At 43.8% G+C, this 25,406-nt stretch overlaps 1 protein-coding gene across 4 annotated transcripts in view; it reads right to left on the bottom strand.

Moving 5' to 3' along the window:
• FTSH12 (FTSH protease 12) overlaps positions 1-15,350 on the bottom strand; it is a 127,914-nt gene extending 112,564 nt beyond the window's left edge. For all 4 annotated transcript variants that reach the window (XR_015543424.1, XR_015543425.1, XM_087396384.1 and 1 more), the window contains exon 1: positions 14,661-15,350. Coding sequence is in view for 2 of the 4 variants with exons in the window: in XM_087396384.1 (XP_087252510.1) it covers positions 14,661-15,281 (621 nt within the window). In the remaining 2 variants the exon portion in view is untranslated. The remainder of the gene's footprint in view (positions 1-14,660) is intronic.
• Between the last annotated feature and the right edge of the window lie 10,056 nt (positions 15,351-25,406).

Here is a 25,406-nt window from a genome sequence, read left to right as displayed (position 1 = left end):
GAACCTGTGGAAGGAGCAGAAGGCGGGGACAGCAAGCCCTAGATCTGACCTGGCAGGGCATGATGATGTCAGCAGCAGTACGGTTCAGTACAGCCCTGCACACGTGGCTGGAGAAGAACCTGGCAGAGGGCAGAACCAGCAGCAGCAGGGTGAACAGGCGCTGACATGGCTGGGGCCTGGGGGAGCAGCAAATGGGGCTGCCAGTGGACAGAGGCATGCCTTATATAGGCTGGTCCCTTGCCTAGATTGGAGGGCCAAAAGCCCTAGAAGTGTGGGCCAAAGGGCCCTAGTTTTTGGAGCCCTTAAAGGGGTGGTTTTGGGGCAGACTGGTCGGCCCAAACAGACCAGCCAGTCGGCCCATTTAGGGCTGGCTGGTCGGTTACTTCAAGGGGCCCAGCAGGAAGCCAACCTCTGGACCTATATCCAGGAGGTGAGAGGGTGCTTGAAGGGCTGCAGACTTAGCCAGGAAGGGGCTGGACCTTGGCTGTCTTCTAGGGCAGCAAGGTGCTGAGATCTGGAGCAGCCATTCACAAGCAGGTTTGAGCAGTGGAACAGGGACCTGTGTGCTGCAGACAAAGCTTGGCAGGGGCTGCCCACCTAGGCTGATTCACAGGCAGTAAGGTGGAGAAGAACACACTGGACGGAAAGTCTACAGACGCTCGAGGTGGAGCACGCGGGCTCGAGTCTAGAGATAGCCAGCAGATTGGAGAAGGACCTTGTGGTTAGATCAGAGGACCACACCATTGGTGGGACTCTGGATCTATCTATTTTGTATTGTGTCCATAGTTTTGGACGGAAATATATTATTTTGGTGGTTTCTCTATCTGGCTGGTTCATTGTCTATTGATGAGTCTGCACACATCTATTTTATGCACATAAGTAAAGAAGTTTGTAATTCCACACCCACACCACACTGTGTGAGCTCCTGGGCATTACTATAAGTCTTCCGCTGTGTGTACCCTCTGTTGGGTCTTTTCTAACAATGCGGGTCCGAGACAGGAAGATGCCCTAGAACCCTTGGTCCGATGACGAGTGCAAAAAGGCGAGAGCCTACGTGACACAAGAGCGAGCTTTGGGCCATCTGAAACCACCTGAGACACAGAGGATTTTTCAACAATTGACACGTCGTAATAGGCGAGCCTTCCTCACACATAGGATGGACGAGATTGTCAGATCCTTTCGAGGACACCCGACAACAGGATGGGGATTCCTATCAGAGGGGAAGCCACCTATTCCCATCACCGACCCAAATGTGTGGCACACGAATGCATGTTCCCTCTATGATGCCAACAAGTTGCAGACACCACCGGATATGTCCGCTATGCCAGGCCCACTACTTGCCACTTGTTCACCACACAGAATGTACAAGCTGCACTGCGCAGATTACACAATCAAAGAGCGCAAGACCATGAGGGACTACATACTGAGCACTTTGCACATGGACAGCAGGTCCTAGCTCTGGTCCTAGCACAGATGTTCAACCGGGCTGTGTGCCACGTTTTCCCACCTGCCTAGAGCACTTACCACTATTGTACCAATACACAAAGCCGAAGACCCTATGAAGACTGGGAACTGCCGTACCCTCATGATTGGCCATACTCTGGCCAAGTTTGATGGATCAGTTTTAGAGAGGGAGCTCAACAGCCACATAGAGGCCCGAGGGCAACAGGCACTAGGGCAGGCAGGATTCCGGAGACACCACTCTAACTAGATCACATTTTCACTCTGAGGGCTATCATTGAGGAGGAGAGGTCTAGACACTAGAAGTTCTACAGCATGCTTTGTAGACTTTCAGAAGGCTTTCGACACTGTCCAACGATCCCCCATGATCAAGAGACTACAGGAGCTACAAATTCCAGAGACACTAATATGGGGAGTGATGAACCTGTATGAGTCAGTCAAATGGCAGAGTTCGCGCTCGAGGTGGTCTATCGGATTGGGTCGAGAGTACTATCGAAGTGAAGCAGGGCTGCCCCGTCTCACCAACCCTCTTTGGGCTTTACATTAATGAGGTCAATTCCTTCATAGACCACCTAGGAGGCGAAGGATCACTACTTGCCGATCTCATGATACAAATATTGCTATACGCCGATGACATCGTCCTTATCTCATCCTCAGTAGAGGGATTGCAGAGACATTCGGAGGCCCTAGAGGTGTTCTGCAGAGAGAGAGACCTGATAGTCAACCTTGGGAAGACCAATGTTACGGTCTTCAACACCTCACATGCAGTGCTCCGTCGACTCAGCTTCACTTATCGAGACAAGCCAATGGAGATAGTGCAGTCCTACACCTATCTAGGAGCAGTCTTCCCAGGACCCCTCTTCACTATGACACATGCAACCCATGCACGACTCACACAAGGTGCTCTAGCCTGATTGGAGAGAGAGTGCTTCCACGCACAATTTCAAGATAAACTGACGAAGTAGTGCAACCGACTGCCATGTATGCAGCACTCTTCTGGGAATGTGACCTACCGATAGTAGAGTGGAGGAGATTCGAGCAGCTACATATGACTATGGGATATAGGATGATTCGGAGCAAGCCCTCAATCCTGCATAAAATAGTATAGGCAGAGTTTGCCATGACACCACTACAAATTGATGCCATCTTCCAGACACATGGGATTCAGATGGACGGGCTCCCTCCCTTTCAGTACAGTATGGATGCAACCCCTGAGTCGATCCCACGAGATGAGATTAACCGTATCATATGGTTAGACCTCCTCCAGCTTCACACATCTCGGTCTAGGGGGGTAGATCAGGAGCTCCACACCAAGACCAAGTTCTACCGTGATCATTTCTTGAGAGTCTCAGAGGAGGGATTCATCATCAGACCCCAAGATCTAGAGGATACAGAAGTCTCACACGCACAGAGGATCGGCACAGATGCGGGTTTCATCTCATCAGCTGAGAGTTGAGATAGGGAGAGCAACACGTATACCCAAAGAGCAGCACATCTACATGCTATGCACGCTAGGAGTGATTGAGACAGAGGAGCACTTTCTCTGCGGCTGCCCAGCCTACTACGAGATCTGGGGGCGATATCACTGTCTCTATCAGAATGGGAGTGGGTTCGGCCCACTGTCGTGACTGATCCACTTCCATGACCAGGTTTGCATTGGGCTTCATCTGCTTGAGATGTGCCAACACAGGGAGACCCTGTTACGACAAATCAAGGAGCAGCAGGAAGGGACCAAACCACAGGATACAGAGGTTGACCAAACACAGCGACATGTCACAGATTTCTATGCATTTGAGTCAGCTCCAAGACACCGTGGGGTGGATGAGGAGGAGCTAGCTAATATGCGAGCAGTGGATTGCCGAGAAAGGACGCGTGACACAAAGAGCGACCAGAGCACACTCTATTAAGATCCAACCTATCACAGCTTTCCTCAGAGGAGATTGCCTGAGAAGAGGGGTCACTCTAAACATAGCTCAACGGGTTCAAAGATTGAGGAGACCACATCCCCCTCAGCCGCGCCACAGCGTGAGACAGCCAGACCGACGCAGATCCGAGACATTTTTGCTGCTCATAGATGACACACCATAGTGCTGGGTTTCAGATTCTAAGTTCCAGTCCCAATTCCAGTTCTCTTCCTACTTTCAGATAGTACATGATATATGATACGACATGTTTGGTATTTGTTTTTGCTTGAGCTATCGAGCTCTTTATTTCAGCATAGTACTCAGCATAGGCCTTAGTGCGCCCTTTGATCCAGCCTTTTGTGGCTTGTATGAACTTTTTTCCCTTTTGGTGTTTTCCGCACTTTGTCCCATAGGCCCGTGAGGCCTTCCGCGGACATTAATACATCTCTCTCTCTCTCTCTCTCTCTCTCTCTCTCTCTCTCTCTCTCTCGGCCCTGTAGGAAGCAATACTTGCCTCGGCCATACAAACATTTGGAGCAGCATCTACAAGAAAAAAGAAACAGGTCAAAGGGTTACCACACAAGAAATGATATGACGAGGAATGTAAACAACTGCGCAAAGAGCTGAAATACATACTGGATGCAGACAGGCATAAACAATTGGAGAAGACATACAATGCCCTCACAAGGAAAAAGAAAAGAAAATATATTCTAGAAAGAGAGAAATCTGATTTGATTACTTTCATAAAAAATCCAAGAAAGGGCTGGAAACAAGTAAAAGGAAGACGGAAACAAGTAACAAGGGATATAGCAGATGCAACCATGCTTGATTATGTTACCAAGTTGTACAATCATGCACATGCCACTGAAATGGGGAAGGAGGATCTCTCGGTCACATGTACTAGTCCTTTTACCTTTGAAGACATTGAAGCTGGACTAAAGAAGATGGCTAATGGCAAAGCCTCAGATCACATGAAGATACAGGCTGAATTTGTGAAATTGACAGGAGACCGAGCAAGGACATGGCTCTCACACATCCTAACACATGCTCTACACCATGGTTTTCCTAAAGAATGGCAAGAAAATTGTGTCCAGCCTTTACACAAGGGTGGAGACAAAAATTCAGGCACAAATTACAAAGCTATAATGGTCAGCTCTACATTGGCCAAGCTCTTCAATACGGTGCTTGAAATGAAAATCAGCTCATGGGCAGAAGAGGCCCAGAAAAGGGCCACTGGACAAGCAGGCTTTCGCAAGGAGCACAGGACAGCCGACCACCTTATTACCTTGAGAGTCCTCATGGATGAGTGCAGATTGAGAGGACGCACTTTATTTTGTTGCTTTGTGGATTTCAAGAAAGCGTTTGACACAGTTCCAAGAGGAGGACTATGGAAGAGAATGCAAGCAATAGGAGTCCCATTGGCCTTGAGATTAGGCATCTCTCGTATCTATGAAAAGGTATTATGCCGACTCAAACAAGCACAGGGTATGTCAAATGTGTTTGAGAGTAATATGGGAGTGAAGCAAGGCTGCCCTCTATCACCTACCTTGTTTGGAATATGCATTGATCAACTCGAGGAACTCATCAATGAATTTGCAACAGAGGAAGGGTTGCAAGGACCGCAATTGGGACTATGGACAGTGCTATTGTTGCTATACGCAAATGATGTAGTTCTTTTAGCATACGATCCAGACTCTATGCACAAACTTTTACAAGTGCTCAAGACTTTCTGTAGGGAAAGTGGGCTGCAAGTGAATGTCGGAAAAACAAAGATGATGGCAGTCTGTACCAATCAGCCATAACATCCCCCTGAAATCACCTTTGATGGACAGATTATTGAGTATGTCAGCACCTTCAAATACTTAGGGGTTGGTATCCCAGCAGATCACAGATGGTGGCAATGTATACACAAAAGGATGGACACTGGCTGGGGGAAGTACTACCAATTTGAGAATGACTGTAGGCACACTGACACCAGGACTTGGAAAATTCGAAATGTATTGTTTGATGCATATGTAGTACAGACAGCATTATATGGAGTGGAAGTATGGGGAGGCAGTATTTCAGCCTCTACATGGAATGATATTGAGAAAATGCAAAAGGCTTTCTTACGGCGACACCTTGGTGTCAAACCCACTACTCCATACTCAGTACTTCTATTGGAAATGGGAAGGAGGCCGATTAAATTTCATGCACTGATCAGAGTTATGCAATACCTAATAGAGGTGCAGCAAATGCAACCTGATAGGTTGCCTCACAAAACACGGAATGCCAGCACAAAGCTTCAAAAGAACCACAAAAGTAAGATCATCTGTACAGGATGGGCAACCGACATAAGAAAATGGTTCAACAAATGGAAAGTGGAAGCATATTTGACCATGCCGCCTGAAAAGGTCACCATGCAAGAGTTTCAACTGTCTTTACTAAGCACTTTGCAAACTCACTGGCTGACAAGTAAAAAGAGGGTAAAGCTGGAATATTACCAAGACAACATAAATCCCACATGTTGGTCTACATACATGTCCATAGAGACTGATGCTCAGCCTTATATTAGCACACCTATCCCCCTTCTATATCGCAGAAACATAGCCAGGTTTCGTACCAGATCTCATACATTTGCAATTGAGAAGGAAGCTTGGATGCATCAACCCAGACATGCTAGAGTCTGTACCCTTTGTGACATGCAGACAGTTGAGACGGAGGACATGTGGCTCTACAATGCCCCCGATATGCACATATCAGGGAGGACTACCAGCAGATATAGGAGGACTCCGCTCAGCTGACATCAGTTCTCTCTACTGCCTCTCCGGCAACATTGGGATCTTTTGTCACTCGTTTTTTTACCTGGCGTCAGGAACTCAGACTCCTAACCCCTCTCCTTGAGGAGACTCTATTTTACATTGTATTGAGACGGGTCCCATGGGTCATTTTTGGCCCCCCGAGGACGTTAATAGACTCTACTTCTACTTCTCTCTCTCTCTCTCTCTCTCTCTCTCTCTCTCTCTCTCTCTCACACACACACACACGCACACGCACACGCATAGCAATGCCTCACCACAAAGGCGGTGAATGCCTTTAGATATGAGCTAGGGCAACTTGCTCTCGGCAATCATGCAAGCCATGCCTCTTATCCCCTAGATTTGCAAATCAAGAAGACTGTACACTTTGAGACAAAAAGAATATCTAAGACTAAAGCACTGAATGAGGTTCTTGTGAGACACACAGCGGAAAATGAAGGGCACAATGGAAGAGATGAAGGTTAAAAAGGAAGAGTTGGACAAAAAGACAAGAAGAAATAAGGGCCAAGGAGAAAAGGGGCCATCATTGAAAAGGTGCACACACAAGTGTGCAAATAGCTGGCATAGATATAGCATAATCCCTCAATGAGATGGTAGATGAAAGGGTCAATTTGCGGACCTATGTTTACTCAAATCACATTATTTCCTAACCTTCAAGGATTACAGCCGTGAGATTTTGGGTTTTCTACTTGGGTAAAAGGTCGCAAGCCTTTGACAAGTTCAAGCAATGAGAGTCAAGGTGGAGAAACAGTCGGGGAAACAAGTAAAGGCATTCGCCCCCCATCCACACCCAAAATGGCTATAAGCAGAAAGAGAAGGAGAGGGAGTCAAAGACTGAGCTAGAGGCACCCGAACCACCAAAGAAGACTTCAGCAAACGAGAGGAAGCTTCCAGATTGGTACTTGAAGACTCTCTAGGATTCTCGAGTGATGGAATTTCTAGAATCAAGTTCAGAGGTGAGAAGATCTCAATGAATGTCAAAAAATCCCACCATGAACTATGCTTCAGCGGCTCAGATTCACACTTCGGACTTGGTGGACAAACCCCTCACATGGAAGGTGATCGGCATCAAGTGGGCGTGTAAAGCAAAGTTCAAGTCCGTTTGGACAAGTAGAAAGCCAGGAAGTGGTCAAATATTATGCTCAAGCAGAGGGTCTTGACTTTGATGAGACCCTCACCCAAACAGCATGGATAGTGACATACGAACAGTCATAGCCTTGGCTGCCCATTTTGGATGGTCTATTTTTCAGATGGACGTCAAGTCTGCACTTCTAAATGGTAACTTGGAGGAAGAAGTTTACGTGGATCAACCAGAGGGATTCATGTTCCAGGTACAGGTAAGCAAATGTGCAAACTGAAGAAGCTTTGTACGGGCTCAAAAAGGCTCCGAGATTATGGACCTCACAGTTGCAATCAAATGCGTTTGGTAAAATACAAAGCGTTTGACCAAATGTCCATACTTTGGACATTTGCAAACACAACTTTTTTTGGGGCAGATTCCATAAAAGAGGGCAAAACGTAATTCGGGGCCTCAATGTCATTTTCAACATCCGAGAAGTCACTTTCCGTACACCTCAAGAGACCGCACAATTTCCCACAGCTCGTTGGTATCATCATTTTCTGCTATCCATACAGCAGCCACAACTCCCGTACAATTGTACAGGAGCCTTGAGTCTTCTTAGAGAATCCACCGCAGTGACTACTGAGGGCTCGCATCAGCCACTGTAGGTTGCAACTTGCAACTTGCCGTACACATCTGCATCAATTTGCAAGTTTATGCCAATCTTCCACTTGTGCCAATCTGCCATACAGGTCTGTGTTAGTTCCCCGTATACCCTGCACTCTCTTTCTCTCTCCCCCCCCCTAAACAACCATGGGCTGCCAATGAGATGCTACATGGAGCCACGTTACTGTTGTGGCCTCCTAGTGCACCATGGGTATGAAGAGGATGACTTGCAACTACTGTGGATTGGGGAGGTGTGCAGCAAGTTAAGACACATTTCGGGGGTGTATCAGCCAAAGGGTTAAGGTATGCAAGCAAGTACCACCTGAAGTTGCTCAATCCTTTATAATTTTTACAGCTCAATGGGATGATAGTGACGACATTGAGCCCAGCATGAAGAAGTGGGTAAGGGAGGACAAGAATGACCCCTCTTTGCAGAAGTTCACATTGAGCCTAAAGAGATTAAAGATACCAGTAGAGGATGCCGTGCAGGCTTCAAGGGCATCAAGCAATCCATGAGAGCTATGTAGAAGAACAAGAACACAGGGAGATGCTCATGACTTTTTACAAGTGTAATTTGTCTTTTGAAAGCACCACTTGGAGGAGAATGGTAAGAGCGATTTCTCACATTGGTGAGGATTGAGAGGGCCCTTCATGCAAGGCCTTGCGCACAAGGCAATTGCGGGAGGAGGTTGATCTTCTTCAATAGGAGTTGAAACCTCTGAAGCAAGCTTAGGTAAAGTATCGCTGTAGTATCTTGTCGGATTGGTAGAGTGACTAAGGCATAGGCATAGTGTCTTGTTGCAAGGGCACCACCATCTTGCGTGCCATGGATGCATCAGTTGCCGGTCCCACTACCATAGGGGAGTTTATTTATCATCCTATCAAGCAAGAGATCTTGGATGTGGGCAAACGGGTTGTGACAAACAATGCAAGCAATTGCGTGTCAATGGAGTGAATGGTGGAGGAAGGATTTCCATCCAGGCCATGTGCAGCCCGTTGCTTAGATTTGTACTTGGAAAGCTACCATGGGTGTCAACCCTTATGGACACTCATGCTCCCTTGTTCCTTTTGTGACAAAGAAGCCGAAAGGGTTGGCTATCTACAGAGCCAACACTGACTTGGGAGTTACTAAAGCCCTCATAAAACCGCTTTGTGTACACGTGCATCATTCTAGAGAAACTGATTAGGATGCATGATGGCCTACTATGCACCGTAGTTTCACGGGCGTGGATGGCATGGGATTGTCATACTAATCCAAAGGCGTTGGCATTCAGTGCAACAGTGATGGGCGCAGCCTTTTAGAATGAGCTTCAGCCTTGAAAGCCACCTTGAGGGCATGCTGAGATTGACAGATCGAGAAGGCTCTACTCTTGTAGAGCCTTCTCGATCTGCAAGAGGAGAGCCTTCTTGATCTACTCTTGGCTTATTGTATGAGCTCATATTGGTAGAAGCCTCAGCAACAACACAACATTGAGTCCGGAGAGGTAAGCTACATTCTGAATACTCAGTACATGTAACAGTAGAAGTTAGAACAGTAACTCACTTCTTCATTTGCCATGTACGTCAGAAATTGTGGAGTTGAAGGAAACCTAAATGCTCTGTTATTTTTTTCTCAGGCTAGATGAGATAATAAAAGACATATGGGAGGGATGGTGGAATTGGGTTCACATGCCAATTACGTGCTGCAGCGAATATATTGCACCCTTTATGGAGGTCTGAGGAGCAATACATTGCTGAGGAGTTGAGCAATGGACGGAACACATATGTAGATCTAATTTCAAAGATCGATAATGCACTTGTGGAACCGCTAGAGGATGAGCTGCTGGTTTCAAAATCTCTAGCTTGACATCTCGGAGGGCCACTGCCATGAGCAGAGACAGTCAGCTAGTATGGAGTGGCAACCCCTAAATTAAGGAGTGTTGCTATGAGAGTCTTCTCGCAGGACTGCAACGCTGCAGCTTTGAGAGGAATTGGAGTAGAAGAGAAACCATCTCTCCCTCCACACCTCAGTTGTTGGAGAGATTGGTGTTTGGTCATAGCAACTTATGCCTATTGGAGAAGTTCAAAGGCCTAAAGAAGCCTATGCAGGTAAACTGCAAGTCCTTCGATAGGTAGGTGTCAAATGGTAGTTTGTCCAAGTTCAAGTGTGTGAACTTGGTGAGGAGATCAAACTCATCCTTAGTTCAAACTTTCCAACGTGCAACACTAATTACTGTCTCTTTGAGCAAGGCCGGACTTACATTCCTTTGCCCGAGCAATTCCACAAAACGAATTGAGACCAAATTGTGGCTTGATAAATTTCCCAAATTCCAGTGCTCGAGATGATGGAGATGGGAGCAGGGAACAACGTATGGCAGGTGTGAAACATGAAGAGAATGAACTGAAGTCGCAAGAATGAAAAGTGAATAAGTACAAGGGTAGTCAACAAGACAAAACCCTAGGGCAACCCAAGCTAGGGTTAGAACCCCACACACCTGAACTCAACCACTAACTGTGGTTAAAGAGAAGAACCTTAGATAACGAAAAAGTGCCCCTAACCCTCTAACTAGTTAGTACATTGGCACTGCATTAATATTCAGCAAGAGACCAATTGACCAAGGCTTCTGACATGGGCTTAAGACTTATTCAGAAATATGACATGTGCAAAATGCATGGTACAAATGTAGAATTGTTATGTGTGTTGCACTTCTTGAACTCATTAGAGTCGTCAATATACAACTCACGTCCCTCGCCGCTTCAACTTTTCCCATCAGATATGGTTGTTTTTGTGAAACTGCCGCGGAATGCCGACTGCAAACTGAGAACACACCAAGCAAGCTCGAACAGTAGGAAAAATGCAATAGACGAAGAGATAATGGAAATCCGAATACCAGGGAAAAACTCACATGGAACTGCTAAGAAAACCTCAATTACAAGATACAAAATGAGGGGCAGGGGATTCCTATATAGGGGTGACCCCCTTACAAGACACAGAAAGAGGGGCAGGGGGTCTTATATAGGGGTGACACCCTTGCAGGCCGACCTGGGGGACCAGCAGATCGACCTAACCCGACCTAGGTGGGCCGGGTTACCCAACTAGTCTGGTCAATGTAACCCAAACAGGTTGGCCACCCAACCTGGCCCCCAACTCAGCCCCCCAACCCTGGCTGTTGGGGTGGCATGACGCGATACAACCCATATCCTAGCCTAGAAATCAGCCGCTAACCCGTGCCGTACCCCTGGCAAGATGACAATGACATGCCCTTGAATGGCACTGGTCCAGCAGTCTCCTAACCTAATGCTCTACCTCACACTAGGTGGGCATAGCCACAAAGCAACCCTCACTTCCTGTTGTACATATAAGGAAGTATCAAACTCTAACGCCCCCTCTCAGCTCCTAGATGTCTGATCAACACAAGGAAGCTGGAATGCTCTCCAAGCAGTTGTAGTAGAAGAGGCTTGTTAAACTAAATAGGTCCGGTGCGTGGTCCAGTGTTTGAAGAAGAACACCGAATTGAATGGTTGTGGGTTCCGACAGGGAAATCCCCATCATATTGCATAGCCGCCTCGGATGCTGAGCCACATGTTCCTAATCATGATGTCAATCTCCTCGAGTCTAGCTCCTTCCCAGTTTGCGTCACTCCATCAGCATAGACTCTCTGCCATCATACTTCATATGCTACCACTACCACCAGAACTACAATCCTATGCGCAAAGGCATCTGCACGAACAAGCTCAACACCCCCTCTGGAAGCTTCAAGGTCAACCTGGTATACCGCAACCAAATTGATGAACCTGCGTGTGTCCAATACAACAGGGAAGTAATCTCACAACAAGGACCATCCATGGTATAACTTCTGGTCGGATCCCTCACCGGCAATCTACTGACCCAAAAGTGTCCAGCAGCTCATATACAAACCACTGTTGCAGAATAGGACAACCCCTCTGGATCAGCCGGATCTCTCGTCCTGAGCTAGTGGTCTGCATAGATCCACTCGAGTCAACAAAGACTAACTCCTGTGGTCGCGAAGCCTACCTGGAGCCTACCTTGTACTGAGCTCCATATGCCTCTGCCCACATGTCCAGGCACAACAATGTCCCTGCTTATTGCCATCAATCGGCAAGCCATCCACCGTTTGGTACCGCGGCATATCTGTAGCCAACTGACCGTCCTATCCAATGGAACTAAGAGTTTGCAAACACCATGATCCACTCTCCCGTCCCAAACCACCTGTACAATAAAAAATGTCCTGGATGGCTTCCGAATGCTCATCAAATCGTACCCATTTGCCAGTCTTGCACATCCCATGCACTGACAACGATTGAAAGCCCATTGATGGTACAAACAATACCTTGGAGAATGCTTCCCTCCTCTACAATCCGGAATGAGATCTCGCCTCACCTCTCCACAACCTGGACGTGTGGAATTGTTACCAATAGACACGATGCCTGACTTCAACTGAAAGTCCTGAAACTCTGTCAGGATGGAATCATGTGCCTAGAGATCCACTCCCTTCTCACACACTTTGAGGGCAACCCCCTCTCCTCCTTCAAATCAGCATCAATAATTCTTCAGAAGAGAAGATAAACAATCTGTGACATGCAAATAAACAAAGGTGCGGGGTGATAGCTGCAACCAAGGAACCGCCACCCTTGCCTTGATTTCTCTCAGAACGCTTCCTAAAGTAGTAACCCTTTCGGCCACAATGGTTGCATGTACAGTCTGCCTTCAATGGTTCCTTCTCTGCACCAGAATTATAATAATGAGGAGGAAGAAGAGTTCCACTTCCCCTTTACCTTTGCTCTATCCTTGGTTCTGCGGGGCAGCAAAAGCCTCTGCATCACCTTCTTGTGGAGGACTCTGAAAACTTTCCTCCTGATCAAGCACCAATGGCACAAACTCTTCCCATGTGAGAGTGTTCAAACTCCCACTGGTGATAAAAGAAGAATAGAAAGATGAGTACTGGGATGAAAGATGGGACGACATTCAACACTCTCATCTGCACTTTGAGGGAGACTCTCTTCATCGAGGAGACTCAGCTGTAGAGGAAGGCTAGGTGCTGCCATATCTCCTTGGCCAGCATCATGTGCTTGACATGGCCAATAACTTGAGGAGTAAAATTCAAGAAAATAAAGGATCGGACACGTACATTTGCCCAATCCCAGAGCTGTGCCAAGGTCTAGGCCTCCAGCTCAAGATCCCAAGGTGCTCTGCAAGCAGGTCTGGCCTGTTGATGCCCACAAGGATGAAGCCGGCTAAGTCACAGGACTGAAGTTCAGACTCCATCATCACTCTTCAAACCCTGTAGTTAACTAATGGTCAACATGAAGGTGGGTAGAACAGGGATCTTGACCTCTTTCTCAGCCATCTCGAGTAAAGTTGCCATCTCAGAGGGGTGGAGAACTAGCTCTTGTGAAAAGGGGAAGGGGGGGGGATGGAGAAGAGATAGGAGGCTAGGGAAAGAAGAGAGGAGGCTGCAAGAGAATGTGGGAAGGGAGAAGAGGCTGCTCTGATGCTTGTTGCCTGTACCACCTTCTCAATAGTTCCTTGCTGTCCACGCCTTGCAACACCTTCTCCAAACAATCACCTTCTACCCCAAACTGGCCCCTTCTTCAAGTGCTCCTCTACAACCGATATGTCCACTCCTTCCAGCAGCAAACTCACTCAGCCCCAAAAGCTTAGTGCTCTAATGTTCATGCACAATCATCAAACACTCAAGGCACGGACGATGGTTTCATCCATGAGTGATGCAGTAAGGGTGGGTGGGATATGGGACGAAACGATATCCCAGAACTGTCCATACCTCAGCTCAAAGCGCCTGCAGACAGCTACCTCCAACAGCAGCGAAGAAATCCGAACTGTTGCTTGCTCCAAACGTTCTCCAGGTCCCAGCTTCTGGTCAAGTTGCTGCTCTAATACCATGTGAAAGTGCGGCGGAATGCGAACAGCAAACTGAGAGCACAACAAGCAAACTCGAACAGTGGAAAAAATGTGACAGAGGAAGAGACAATGGACACCCAAATATCAATGAAGAACTTGCATGAACTGCTGAGAAAACCTCAAGTACAAGATAGAGAGAAGAGGCGCCCTATACAGGGGTGACCCGCATGCAGTCGACCTGCTTATGCAAGGTGATCTAACCTGACCCAGGTGGTTCGGGTCTACTCAGGTTTACCTGACCAGTCTGGTCGGTGTAACCAGACCAGTTGGGTGGCCGACCTGGCCCCAACTCAGCCCCCCCGACCTACGGCCTGACGTGGCACTCCAGCCCCACATACAGCCCTTGTCCCAACCTGGAAAACCTGTGCAGTGCCCTGGCAAGAGTGCCCCTGCCCTGGCAATAGTCCAGCACTCTCCTAACGTGGTGATCTACCTCACACTGGGCAGACACACCACAAAGCAACCCTCACTCCCGACTGTACCTACAGGAGATGTCAAACTCTAACAGTTTCTTTTAAGTTTATTCAGATAGCGACTGCAACATCTAGCCGAAAAAGCAAGCCTGGCTTAAGGCCTGTTAAGAAGAAGCTTCCCAATTAACATGATCACCCTATTTGGGTTCGGATGCCATATTCTAGCATGCTGCTGTAAAACCTGAGTGATCCTAAGGCATATGAAATTGAGGCAAATGGGCATACCCATATAAAATGTAGATGCAAGTCACTCTTAGAAACGTACGTCCCGTTTAGGAACAAAGGCGCTGAATGCCAAAGGCTGAAAGGGTCACTTCGTGCGTTAGAACAACGAAAATACGCTCATTGTAATGTCTCTTTGAGCAAAACCGGACTTACCTTCCATTGCTCCAAGCGATTCCACAAAACAAACTGCGGCCATATTTGTAGCCTGATAAGGTCCCCAAATTCCACTGCCCGAGATGAATAATCTTTGAATTTCCTCTGTAAGATTGGTAGCTGAAGAGCGACTAGCTGTTGGCCCCCCTCGAGGTAGGCAATGGCCGCGTTGCAAGCTCTTCTCAAAATATCAAGCTCCACACCAGCTTCTCTCTGTAAATGCTGACGTAAGTCCCTCATATAGCGACGTTTTCCTGTCATAAACGCTTCCTTCAGCGTCGTGTAGTATGGCTCAGCCGTTGCCTGCCCTTCTCTGCCGACGTCATTCGTATGTTCCTCTTCCTCCAAATTTCCTGCATTGTCATTGCCAGTCGCCTGCGAAGTTAACCTGAGCCTATTGTTTGATCGACGGAAATCTAGCGCATTCAGAGAATATATGCTAGGCTTTGAGGCAAATTTCCAAAGCTGTCTGGCTGCCACGCTTCCCCGTCTCCTTATGCATTCCCTTCTCGGCCTTATTGAACTTGAGCTTTTGTCGAGGAACCTGTGCTCAAGGCAATAAGGATAAAGGACAAACGAGGTGCACGAGAATTGGCAATCTGCACAGGGAGCGAGGGGCATGGTGGAGAAGAACAAGACAGCTGCTTCTGCTTATTTTGGTGGAATGAGAGAGGTATGTTGTGTGTCTATTGTTGAAACTTACATGGTTGTATGTGGCCTCCCTGTGAGGTACTTTGAAAGGGAAAAACCTTATTTTTCGAAATTGCTAATTTTCCAGTGGAGTGTTTAATGGCCAGCTCACCGATTGCATTCAAAAGTTCGAAGAGAAGTTGCTTGTGAAGTACAGATCCTACAAGGTACAAAATGCTAAGTACCTAGTATGGTTGCCCCCGTGGAGCTAACTGATAGGTCATGCTCACACACTGCCACCTTGGCTATTTCACAAACTTACCTCCAGAGTTTAGGGATTTTTTGGAGGTGGACTACTTTTACTACATCGAAGGAGCGAAAGTTCAAAAAAGGGCGTATGGCGGTGGTACTTGCAAGTACTCACTCCATGTAGATGCGACGACTTGCGTCATTCATGCCGAGCCATTTGATGGAGTTCTTGAACTTCTTCCCGAAACCTCGATTTGTAAATATGTCTCGTGGGTTGCTAGCTTTGCAGACAACAAGGGTTCTATCACCAATGCGATGGCCACTATAGCCTTTGTCATCATAAAGGTTTGGTGGGGAGGATGCTAGTGGGGACCAGCTCATCATAGTTGATGGCCTACGTGATGAGGATCGCACCACAGTGAGCGAAGTTCTCATACTCTTTTGCGTATTTTTTTTACAACTTTTGGGAACACAACTTTTTTAACTTTTCGTTGTCTTGGTAGTTGTCATTTGTGAATGAACAGAAACAAACACTTACCCACCTCATCCCCAATAATTCAATGAAGAGGGGGTGGTCACGTACACTTTGCAAAATGTATCATACATGAAGGCAAAGAACACACTTTGCATATACGACTTTACCACTCTTGCTGACATTTTGGAAGGTGAAACCAAAGACAACCTCAAAATGACTTTTGTTGGTTAGGTTGCACACCTTGGTTATGGGACAAAGGTATATTCTTTGTTTTTTTTAAGTGAACCCGTTTTGGCAATCACGTGTACACTGACTAACACATGTTTGTTCAAGTACAAATGTTCAGCTTTTCGAGGTGTTGCACATTGTCAACATTGACACTGGCTTGGTGGAGTACATATGTGAGACCTGTGGCAGTGATCGAGTGAGCCAAGACCATTTGGATCCATATGGCTTTGCTTGCAAAAGTCTTCAGACCATCAACATTTTGTCGTGCCTTTCAAACCGCATTACTTTGTGCACCGGACCACCAGTTATTGCAACTATCAAGAGCCCATAAGTTGACTTGTTTTGGATTGGGGGGTGCCATTCCTCGAAGTGTATGATTTTAATGTACAGCACATGCATGCCAGACTAAGCCTAGTGGTAGCTTCACAATGAATAGTTCAGGATTTGTGATTGCTTACGAGCACACAATTTAGCATCTTTTTATCTTGTACGTGTCAACTTTGGATTGGTGCCTTGAAGTTCACAGCATAGCATCAAAAGGATTACTTCATTTGTTTTTTACTCTTCAATTTATAGATATATGCTATGGATTTAAACACTCTTTACATTTTCAAGGCTTACGAGAGAGCAATACGTTTTTTAGCAAATATCCACACAATACAGATGTGTTTAATATCAGACAGTTCCACATTCACCGATTACAACAACATTGCTATCACTTTATTTCATCACATATCAACCGAAGAAGGAGAAGTTGTTGACCCTTGGCTCACAATCGCACTTGCACTAAGCAACAATGCCAAGGAAACAGTCTACATCGATCATGTGAGAACATTGGCTCAAACTTTCTCCACGTCTCGTGTGCTGGTCATAAGTTACTTAAAATACTTTTCCTCCACTAACGTGACAACTTTTGTTTTATTCTCTTACGATGGGACAACTCTTTCTAACATATTCACGATAGGAGAAACAAATTGCAGGGAAAAAGTTCACTTGCTCTCGACCACAATCAACCTTCTTGAAGTGTGCAATACAAAGCATACATATGTCACTTGAATGTTTAGAAGATGAGAACAACTTGATTCACTTTCTCAATTCAAATCAAAGCTTGTCAATAAAACAAATTGCAACCTTATACGTTTCCATGTTCTCGCAACAAAAATATACCATAGAAGGCATCATGAAAAAATAATACAGGATCAAATCCAACTATCGACCGCCACATTCACGAGTGGCTCTTCGGAAGGCAACCCTATGCACATAGCCAATGGCCACAGAAAGTATTCCAATCACAAACAAGATGGTAAGTCTCGATCGCAATCAAAGGAGAGGCACGTCTTCAACACAATCAACATTTGCAAAGTAGATCTTGGACATGCCTAGCTTTGAATGTTTTTGTTGTGGCTCTCTAAAGTTTTCAATGGCAATGAAGAAAGTCTCACAAGGAGCACGAGTTATTTTAAGTAATGAAAGCATTGAAACCTCAAATGTCCCAGCCAACAAGAAGGCATTATGCTCACTTTGTTACTCTAATTTCAAATGAGGCAAACTTCATGTGCTATGCAAGGCAAACGTGCCAATGAATAAAGAAACATCGTACACACAAAATCTAAACAACCTTGAAGCACGCCTCGTTTCTATAAGAACTCCTTTCGCTCAAATTAGGCAACTAAGTTACGAAAGGCAATTAGGTCTCCATGGTAGTGTAGTGAACGTGTTTGCTAATGTTGATAGGATGCAATGTGTGTTGCCATGCTTCTTGATCAAGGATGCAACATTACGCTTGCCATCAAACACAAACTAAGCTACAAACACAGTTACATGAGTGGACTAGTATGTCCAATGCTAACTATACGTTTGCTCAAAGAACTCCTTGCAACACCATTGTACAAAGAAAATCACGTGAGGCTAAACCCTTTTTGGGTAAAACACATACATACTCTACAAGCACAAGAAGAACAAGAGACAAGCATTGAATTAGAATGAGCGACACTATTAGAAGATGATCTTCAAACTGACACTCTAGTTCATGGGCATCAAGTTATAGACTACGAAGACCAAATTGTTAATGTTGCCCCTTTGGAGGGATGCCACCATTAAGTATTTTCACAAACTCTTTATGTGAGGAGCTAGCATTCCAAAGCTATTCTATTGCCACAAATGCGTATACACACTCCTAGAGTGAACATCATACCAGCAAGTTCAACATGGGAACAAACCAATGTGGACCGTCGATTTGTTTGCTCTTTGCACTAAGAACCTTTTCTTCAAAACAATGAGAATATTGGTGCGACAAGTCTTTCGTCCGCATGGGTTTGCATGTGATAGGCACAAACCAAAGGACATATGCTAAGCGTAAATGCAGCACTTGTGGACACCAACATTGGACAACTTCTACATTCAAACATCAGATTTTGAGACTTCAAACAATTACGAACATCAGCACAATACAAAAACTACCTCAAAATGAATTTTTTTGCAATGCTAAGACAACTAGGTCCACCTTGTTTCTTCGTGACATTATCTGCAGTATAGAAACTGTGGGAACCCTTGCAACAATGCTTGCAATTGTTGACCTAGCTATCAGTGCAACAAATTTTATGAACAAAGATCTATGGTTGCGAGAACTCATAAGCTCAAATCCAGTAACAACTGCGCAATATTATGTGCATAAGTTTCAAGCCCTTAAAACATTGCTCAAGAAAGACCTGACCATCCTCAGTCTCAGCTACAAGATTTCTTCTTCGTTATTGAATTCCAAAATAGACGGAGCTAGCATGACCACGGTCTACTTTCTGTTGCTGAATCTTCGACTTTTGGAAAAGATTCACTTGAAGACGTGGAGGCGTTCGTTGACAAGTTCATTACTATTGACATATCAAAGTTTCCCCTTCAAAACAAAGGCATTCAAACACACAAACATCGCAAGACTTGTCGTAGGAAAAAGAACGCTTGCAAGTTTGGTTTTCCATGCCATCCATGGCTTCTCAAGAAAGGAAAAAAGACTTAAAAAATATACAGTGCATTAACGATTTCATGGTAAATGGTGCCAAACTTGCATTGACATTTGATGAGTTCTTTAAAAACCTTGACTTGATTTGCAAAGAATACATGACTGTGTGTGCATCTATTTCACATCCAACCTTGTTACTCCAAAGACATTCAAAAGACACGTACACCAACAACTTCAACATGCTCTCTCTAGACTATGGGGCGCAAACAAAAATATCCAATTTGTCCTTAACCCACACGATGATGCTGCCTATTGCACATCTTACATCATGAAGGTGGACAAAGAAACTATAGTAGCTATCAAGGAAGCGATGAACCTTGCCATATGTTCAAATGCACCAGGGAATGAACGTGTTTGCCATGTTGGCAATGCCATACTTAACATGCAGCACATTAGCTCCCAACAATACTTGGCCCTTTCCTTGCCACTTACAACCTCCACACGGAAATTTTAGTACATCAACACAAACCCTCCAAAAGAAAGGACACTTTTGCTAAAAATATGCCAATGACTCCAACTATTAGCACAAACATTTTCTTTGAGGACATTATCGCAAAGTTACTTGCAACATGATATGAATCTGGGTGGCATGTGCCTCACAAGCTTTGCTACTGACGAGTACACTTGCGCAGCAACAAATACAACAAAGAGGAAAAACCCCAAAATAATACATTACAACAGCTACAATCTTTGGAAGGACCCATAAAATTACTACTGCGAGCTCCATTTATTGTTCTTACCCTTCGATAGTATAGAGCTAGTACTCAATGAAGCCATAATAACATGGCATGGCATGTATTCCATACATGCAGACACAATAAATTCAAATAAAATAAAGTATAACAAACTAACGCCAAAGTGTCTTCCCCAAAAACAACAAGCGACAGAAAACACAACCTCATCAGTCGAGACTTCAATCCTGATAACTAACAATCGACAAAGATGCTAGTTTGGGTAGAACTCCTCGATTTTCCATTATCTCTCTATAATCAAGCTATGATGTTCTGTAACGGCCTAGAAGAGGTAGGTGGTGTCAAAAAGAACAATTTATCAATTTTGAGGACAATCTCAGGTCTGTGTGTAGCTAAATCTTGCGGAGGAAGTTCCCAACACTTTTGTGATTATAATCTAAAAAGGTGAGATCTATAGAGAACAACAACGATTGTATAAAAACCTAACTCTTGCTTCCTATGTGGGTCTTGCTAGCCACATAGTTAAAAAATGTCCTCACAAATAATCAAAGCCCAAGCAATTGGTTGAAAGGTCACTAAAGCAACGGGACAATTGGGTGCCTAAATGCAACAAAGAGAATGTGGACCCACCACTAGAGAAGAATGAAGATGAAATTGGGAAGGATGCAGATAAGGACATAGATGCAATGTCATTCCTCTCAAAAAATTCTCTTGAAGCATTGGTAGATGATGAAATAAAGACTTGGATTAAAGAGCACCAGAATGAGAAGATGGAACAAGGATGGTCCAAATGTTTTGAACATGATAATAATATTGTTAATGCCATGGTTATAGAAGGAAATGGGGAAGGGGAATCAGATGATGAGCTCCCAAGTCTCCAGTCAGGGGAAAAAGACTTTACTGTTCAAAGAAAGGCTTTAGCAATACTTCACAACAAGCGAAGTCTATCACAGGTCAAAGAATCAACTACCCTTGTGAGAAGCCCCAACCGCATGGAGAAGAAGGGGAAAAAAAAAAAATGATGGTAGGTAAGCATATATATTTGCTCACATTCAATGTGTGTGGTCTCACAGACCCTTGTAGAGGGGATTTTATTTCTATTTTTCCAAAAGACAACCCTTTGTCACCAACCTTTTGGCACTATAAGAGTTTAAGATTACAAACCAAGTCCTACAGGCTAGACTCAAAGCCATAGACAAGAGATGCGTGTGGTGCTATACCAAGCATGAAGAGGGTAGAGGAGAAGTTGAAATTGGTGTCCTCTCCTAGTTCTCAAAAGGTATTTTAGTAGAACTTATGTCTAATTATCACATATTAAATGCTTTGCTAAAGGAGTGCTTCACAGTGATCTCAATTTATGCCCCCACTAGCATGTAGGATAGAAAAAACTATCGGGGTACTCTGCCAAAATTAGATGGAAATGCCTTTATGCTGGGTGACTTGAACATGGTTGAAGACATAACTGATAGATGGGAGGGCAAATAGCTGTTATTAGAGGTACTGAGTTACAAGCTTGGGAAAATCTCAGAGACTTCATGATGTGGGTTGACCCTGGGACCCCTGATTGCTTCACTTGGACAAATAGATAGACAAGTGAAAATAAGAGAGAAGTAAGATTGGACAAATCATATCTATCTTAGGATCTTCTGTAGAAAAATTGCAATCTTACAATGAGGAATATTTCCTCTCTTACTCTTTCTAACCACAAACCACTGCAGCTAATGTGTGATTTTGGACTAGGGAGGAAAGCCTCTTCTTGTTCTAAACTTGATTCTAGTCTTCTCCTCTTAAAGATTGTACAAAGATAGATGTTTGAGATTTGGAATTGCCCCCTTGCAGAAAATGAGCTTGCTGCTAATTTTTGGCAAAGGGCAGTTGAAGACACTTAGAGCATTCTAAAAACTACAGGAAAAAGTAGGGCCAAAAGGGTGGATCAAATTTCAAATAGCATTGAAAGGTTAAAAACCCTTCCTAGGCAAGGGAATATCAATGCTCAAGAGAATATCCTTCTTCAAAAGAGAGAATACAAAAGGCAAGTGCAAATCAAGATAAATGATGCCATTTTAGAGAGTGGTAAGGAAAATTGATGACCCATTAGAGAGAATTACAAACTTATTAGGAGAAAAAGAGTAAATGAAGAGATTCCTTATTTTTTTTTAAGTGAAAACACTCAAGCAGTGGATACCAAAGTGAACAAACAACTAATAACATAGCATTTTCAGTGCCTTGTATTTCCAACTATTGAAATCAATGATGAGTTTAGAAACAAGCGATAAAGATATGTCAAAAGGTTAGAAAGAGATCAGTTCAAACCTTTGATAATTTCCATTTGAAAATTCCTTTGACTTTGAAGGAGCTCAAAGAGGCTGAACTTCATGAAAGATGGTAAAACTCTTGGTGAAGATAGCCTACCCTTTAAATTTTATAAGGTCCCCTGGGAAGTTGTAGGCCCTAAACATCTAGTAGTTTGGCAAGAAAGCATTAAAAAACAACAGATTCCTTGACAAAGAAATGGTGGTATCATCAAACTAATTCCCTAAGATGGTAGAAGGGAAGAGTTCAAGAACTGGAGAACTCTTACTATGCTGAATTAGAGTTACATGATCTATGCTAAAGCCCTTTATTTAAGAATTCAAAAATGGATGGATAACTCTTCAGGATTAGAAAGGTTTTATCAAGGAAAAAAATATTTTGGAAGCTATAACTACCTTGTGGGAAGGCTATGAATATGCCAAAGATACAAAGCCGGACATAAGCTTCTTCAAAGTAGATTTTGGTAAGCCATGTGATATACTTGAGTGGAACTTCCTTTTGCAAGCACTCCAAGACATGGGACTAGGACCTGTCTTTGTCTCATACATCAAAATTCTCTTAACTAATACATCAACAAAATTCTGTGCAATTGGAAAATTCTATGCAATTGGAGAGATGACATAGGCTTTTCCTTTTAAAAGATCCATCAGACAAGGTTGCCCAATAGCACCCCTACTTTTGCTATAGTTGTTGATGCCTTGGGATGGCTCCTTTAGGACAAAGTACATAGTGGCTAGTTAAAGGGAATATACCTTCCCTTTTGAAAGCATTTGTTAATCAAAAGATTGCAAATAACACTAATTAGCAAGATGTTGAGGGGGGTTTAGATTGCCATGATACTTTTTGCAAAGCCTTTGGTTGCTTGATTAACCATACAAAGCTTGGATATTCCACATTTAATGGTAGGAAGCAAGTTGTCCTTTAACGTCTAGGGTGTAAAAGATTCCCAAGGGTATTGTCTTTAAACTTTTGGGTATTCCTATGGATTTGACATCTCCTTGAAGGACAAGTGGGATTGGGAAATGGAAAGTTTCTCTAAAAAATCGAAAGATGGAGAGGTTTTTAAGCAAATTTAGAAGAGAGAAAGATAGTCCTAAATCAGTATATTCATCCTAATGTCTTTTTTATTCATTCTATTGGTACCCATCTAAAATTGGGCTATATAATTTCATTAGCAAATGTAGATCATTTTCGTGGAAAGGGAAGAAGAAAACCTCCAAGGTCAAGTGGAGCTTCTAGACTAGACCCAAGCTTAAAAGTAGATTGGGGGTCATAAATATTCAACTGGTTGCTTCTAAACTTGCTATCACTTGGATTGTAAAAATACATTTTGAACCCAAATTGAGATTGGGCCCAATGTTTGAGTATAAAGTTTTCTTTGATTAGACTAGTAAGAGCCCAAAAATGGAAAAACTATCATCTTCTTTCTATTGTTTGCACCCTAGAACCTTGCTCAACCAATTCACTATAGAGGTCAATTTTGTATGCATTTGAAGCAATAAAAAGTCATATAACTCTATCTGAGAAGTGTGCTTTCACGGGTCTTGACTCCGTTTAGGCTTTTGTAATTCACAAAAGCTCTCCTCTTGAGGATGGGGACTCCATCATAGTTAGTGTGCTTTTCAAAAAGGGTCTTTTATCTTGGGGGCAATTTTGGCACATGGATCAGATCAAATGGAAAACATGGCTATATATATGGAGGGAATTTGGGCTTACAAATCAAGTGGCTGAGTTGGCCAAAGTAAGGTTACAGAATTGGTCTAGAGAGATTTAGTGGAAAGGAGGGAACACCATTGTCTTTAACAAGGAATTCAATTGGATAGGAACTTCTCAAATCCCATACTCCTAGGAGACATTCGAGAGATTCTCGATGGTATGTTTTAATGCTAGAAAAGTTTGAAAAGTAACTTAGATTCAATATGGGTAACCAAGTCAATTTTGCTTGGGGATGCTGCAAAGGTTAAACATTTTGTCTTATCAATTGCTAGAGCACATGCCTTGTGAATCATCTCGATTTCCAGAGATGAGTTTCAATTCAATCAAGTGGATACTAATGCTAAATTTAAAATTCTAAATTGGCTTAACAGGAACAAATCCTACTTACTAAAGTTGTGAGAAACTTCAACCAAGAGAATGATCAACTCTTCAAGGAGATGGATGTACATGCTGCTAGTTTTTTTAGAACTACTATAGTGAATGCTATTTACAGGGACATGGTGCGGATTGTGCCAGACTCTAAATTAGACTCAAAATGATTGTCTAAAATTATGTTTTAGAAGTTTTAATGTAAAAGCTCAATGTTGGGTTTTTTTTTGTTGTGTGACCTCTTTTGAGGGAAGTGAAATTTGGAAATGTAATGATGTAATGCTTTGATATCAATATATGCAAATATTTTCTACTCAAAACAATAAAACTTTCAAATTGGCCCGTCACATCAAGGTAAATGTTATCAAAGTTTAACATCCTTGCCCCATGAACTTTGACAGATGGTAGAGGGCATGAGTCAACCTTTACCTTGGATAAAATTGGCGAGCAGCGAAGGCCTCCCCATGACCTCTACCTACCCCTGTGATGATCACGATACGATCTCCCATTTCAAAACCCACTGTGTGATAAAATATAGTGGAAAGAGCAAAAACCTCTAGCGTTTTTGAAATGTGTTCCTTGTTTATGATGTTTGCAACATTGCTATGATAACACACAATACATAATTGAAGACATATCCTAAAACGAATAGTGTTTTAGCATGAAAGATGCCAGGAAGTAGCTCTAAAGAAATTTTTATTTCGGTGGGTGACACTAATAATGGTTCTAAGGCACTACAACAATTAGCTCATTTTTAATGCTTTTTTCGACGAAAAATACATTTTTATTATTTTTCAAACTCTAGGATCCATCCAAAAAAACATCTATATTAGCGGCGATAAGAAAGCATCCATGTTAACATCATTATTTAGGTCACACTTTCAATTGATATGTAGATTTTTGACACTACTAGCAACGGTAATATTGATGCACACATCAATGTTTCCTAAGTTTTTTGCAAGTCTCTTTCATTGCTTTTTTAATGGTAATATTGACTCTGGAACGCGGTTTTTAACGGCAAAACTAACACCAATATCGATGCTAGCACAATAAATCTTGAA

The sequence above is a fragment of the Dipteris shenzhenensis genome, chromosome 25 (assembly GCF_047967505.1).
Source record: "Dipteris shenzhenensis isolate YYH24624 ecotype China chromosome 25, Dip_SZ_1.0, whole genome shotgun sequence".
NCBI classification, from domain to species: domain Eukaryota; kingdom Viridiplantae; phylum Streptophyta; class Polypodiopsida; order Gleicheniales; family Dipteridaceae; genus Dipteris; species Dipteris shenzhenensis.
Note: the sequence above shows the minus strand (reverse complement) of the source record. Positions and strands in the feature narration are given on the sequence as shown.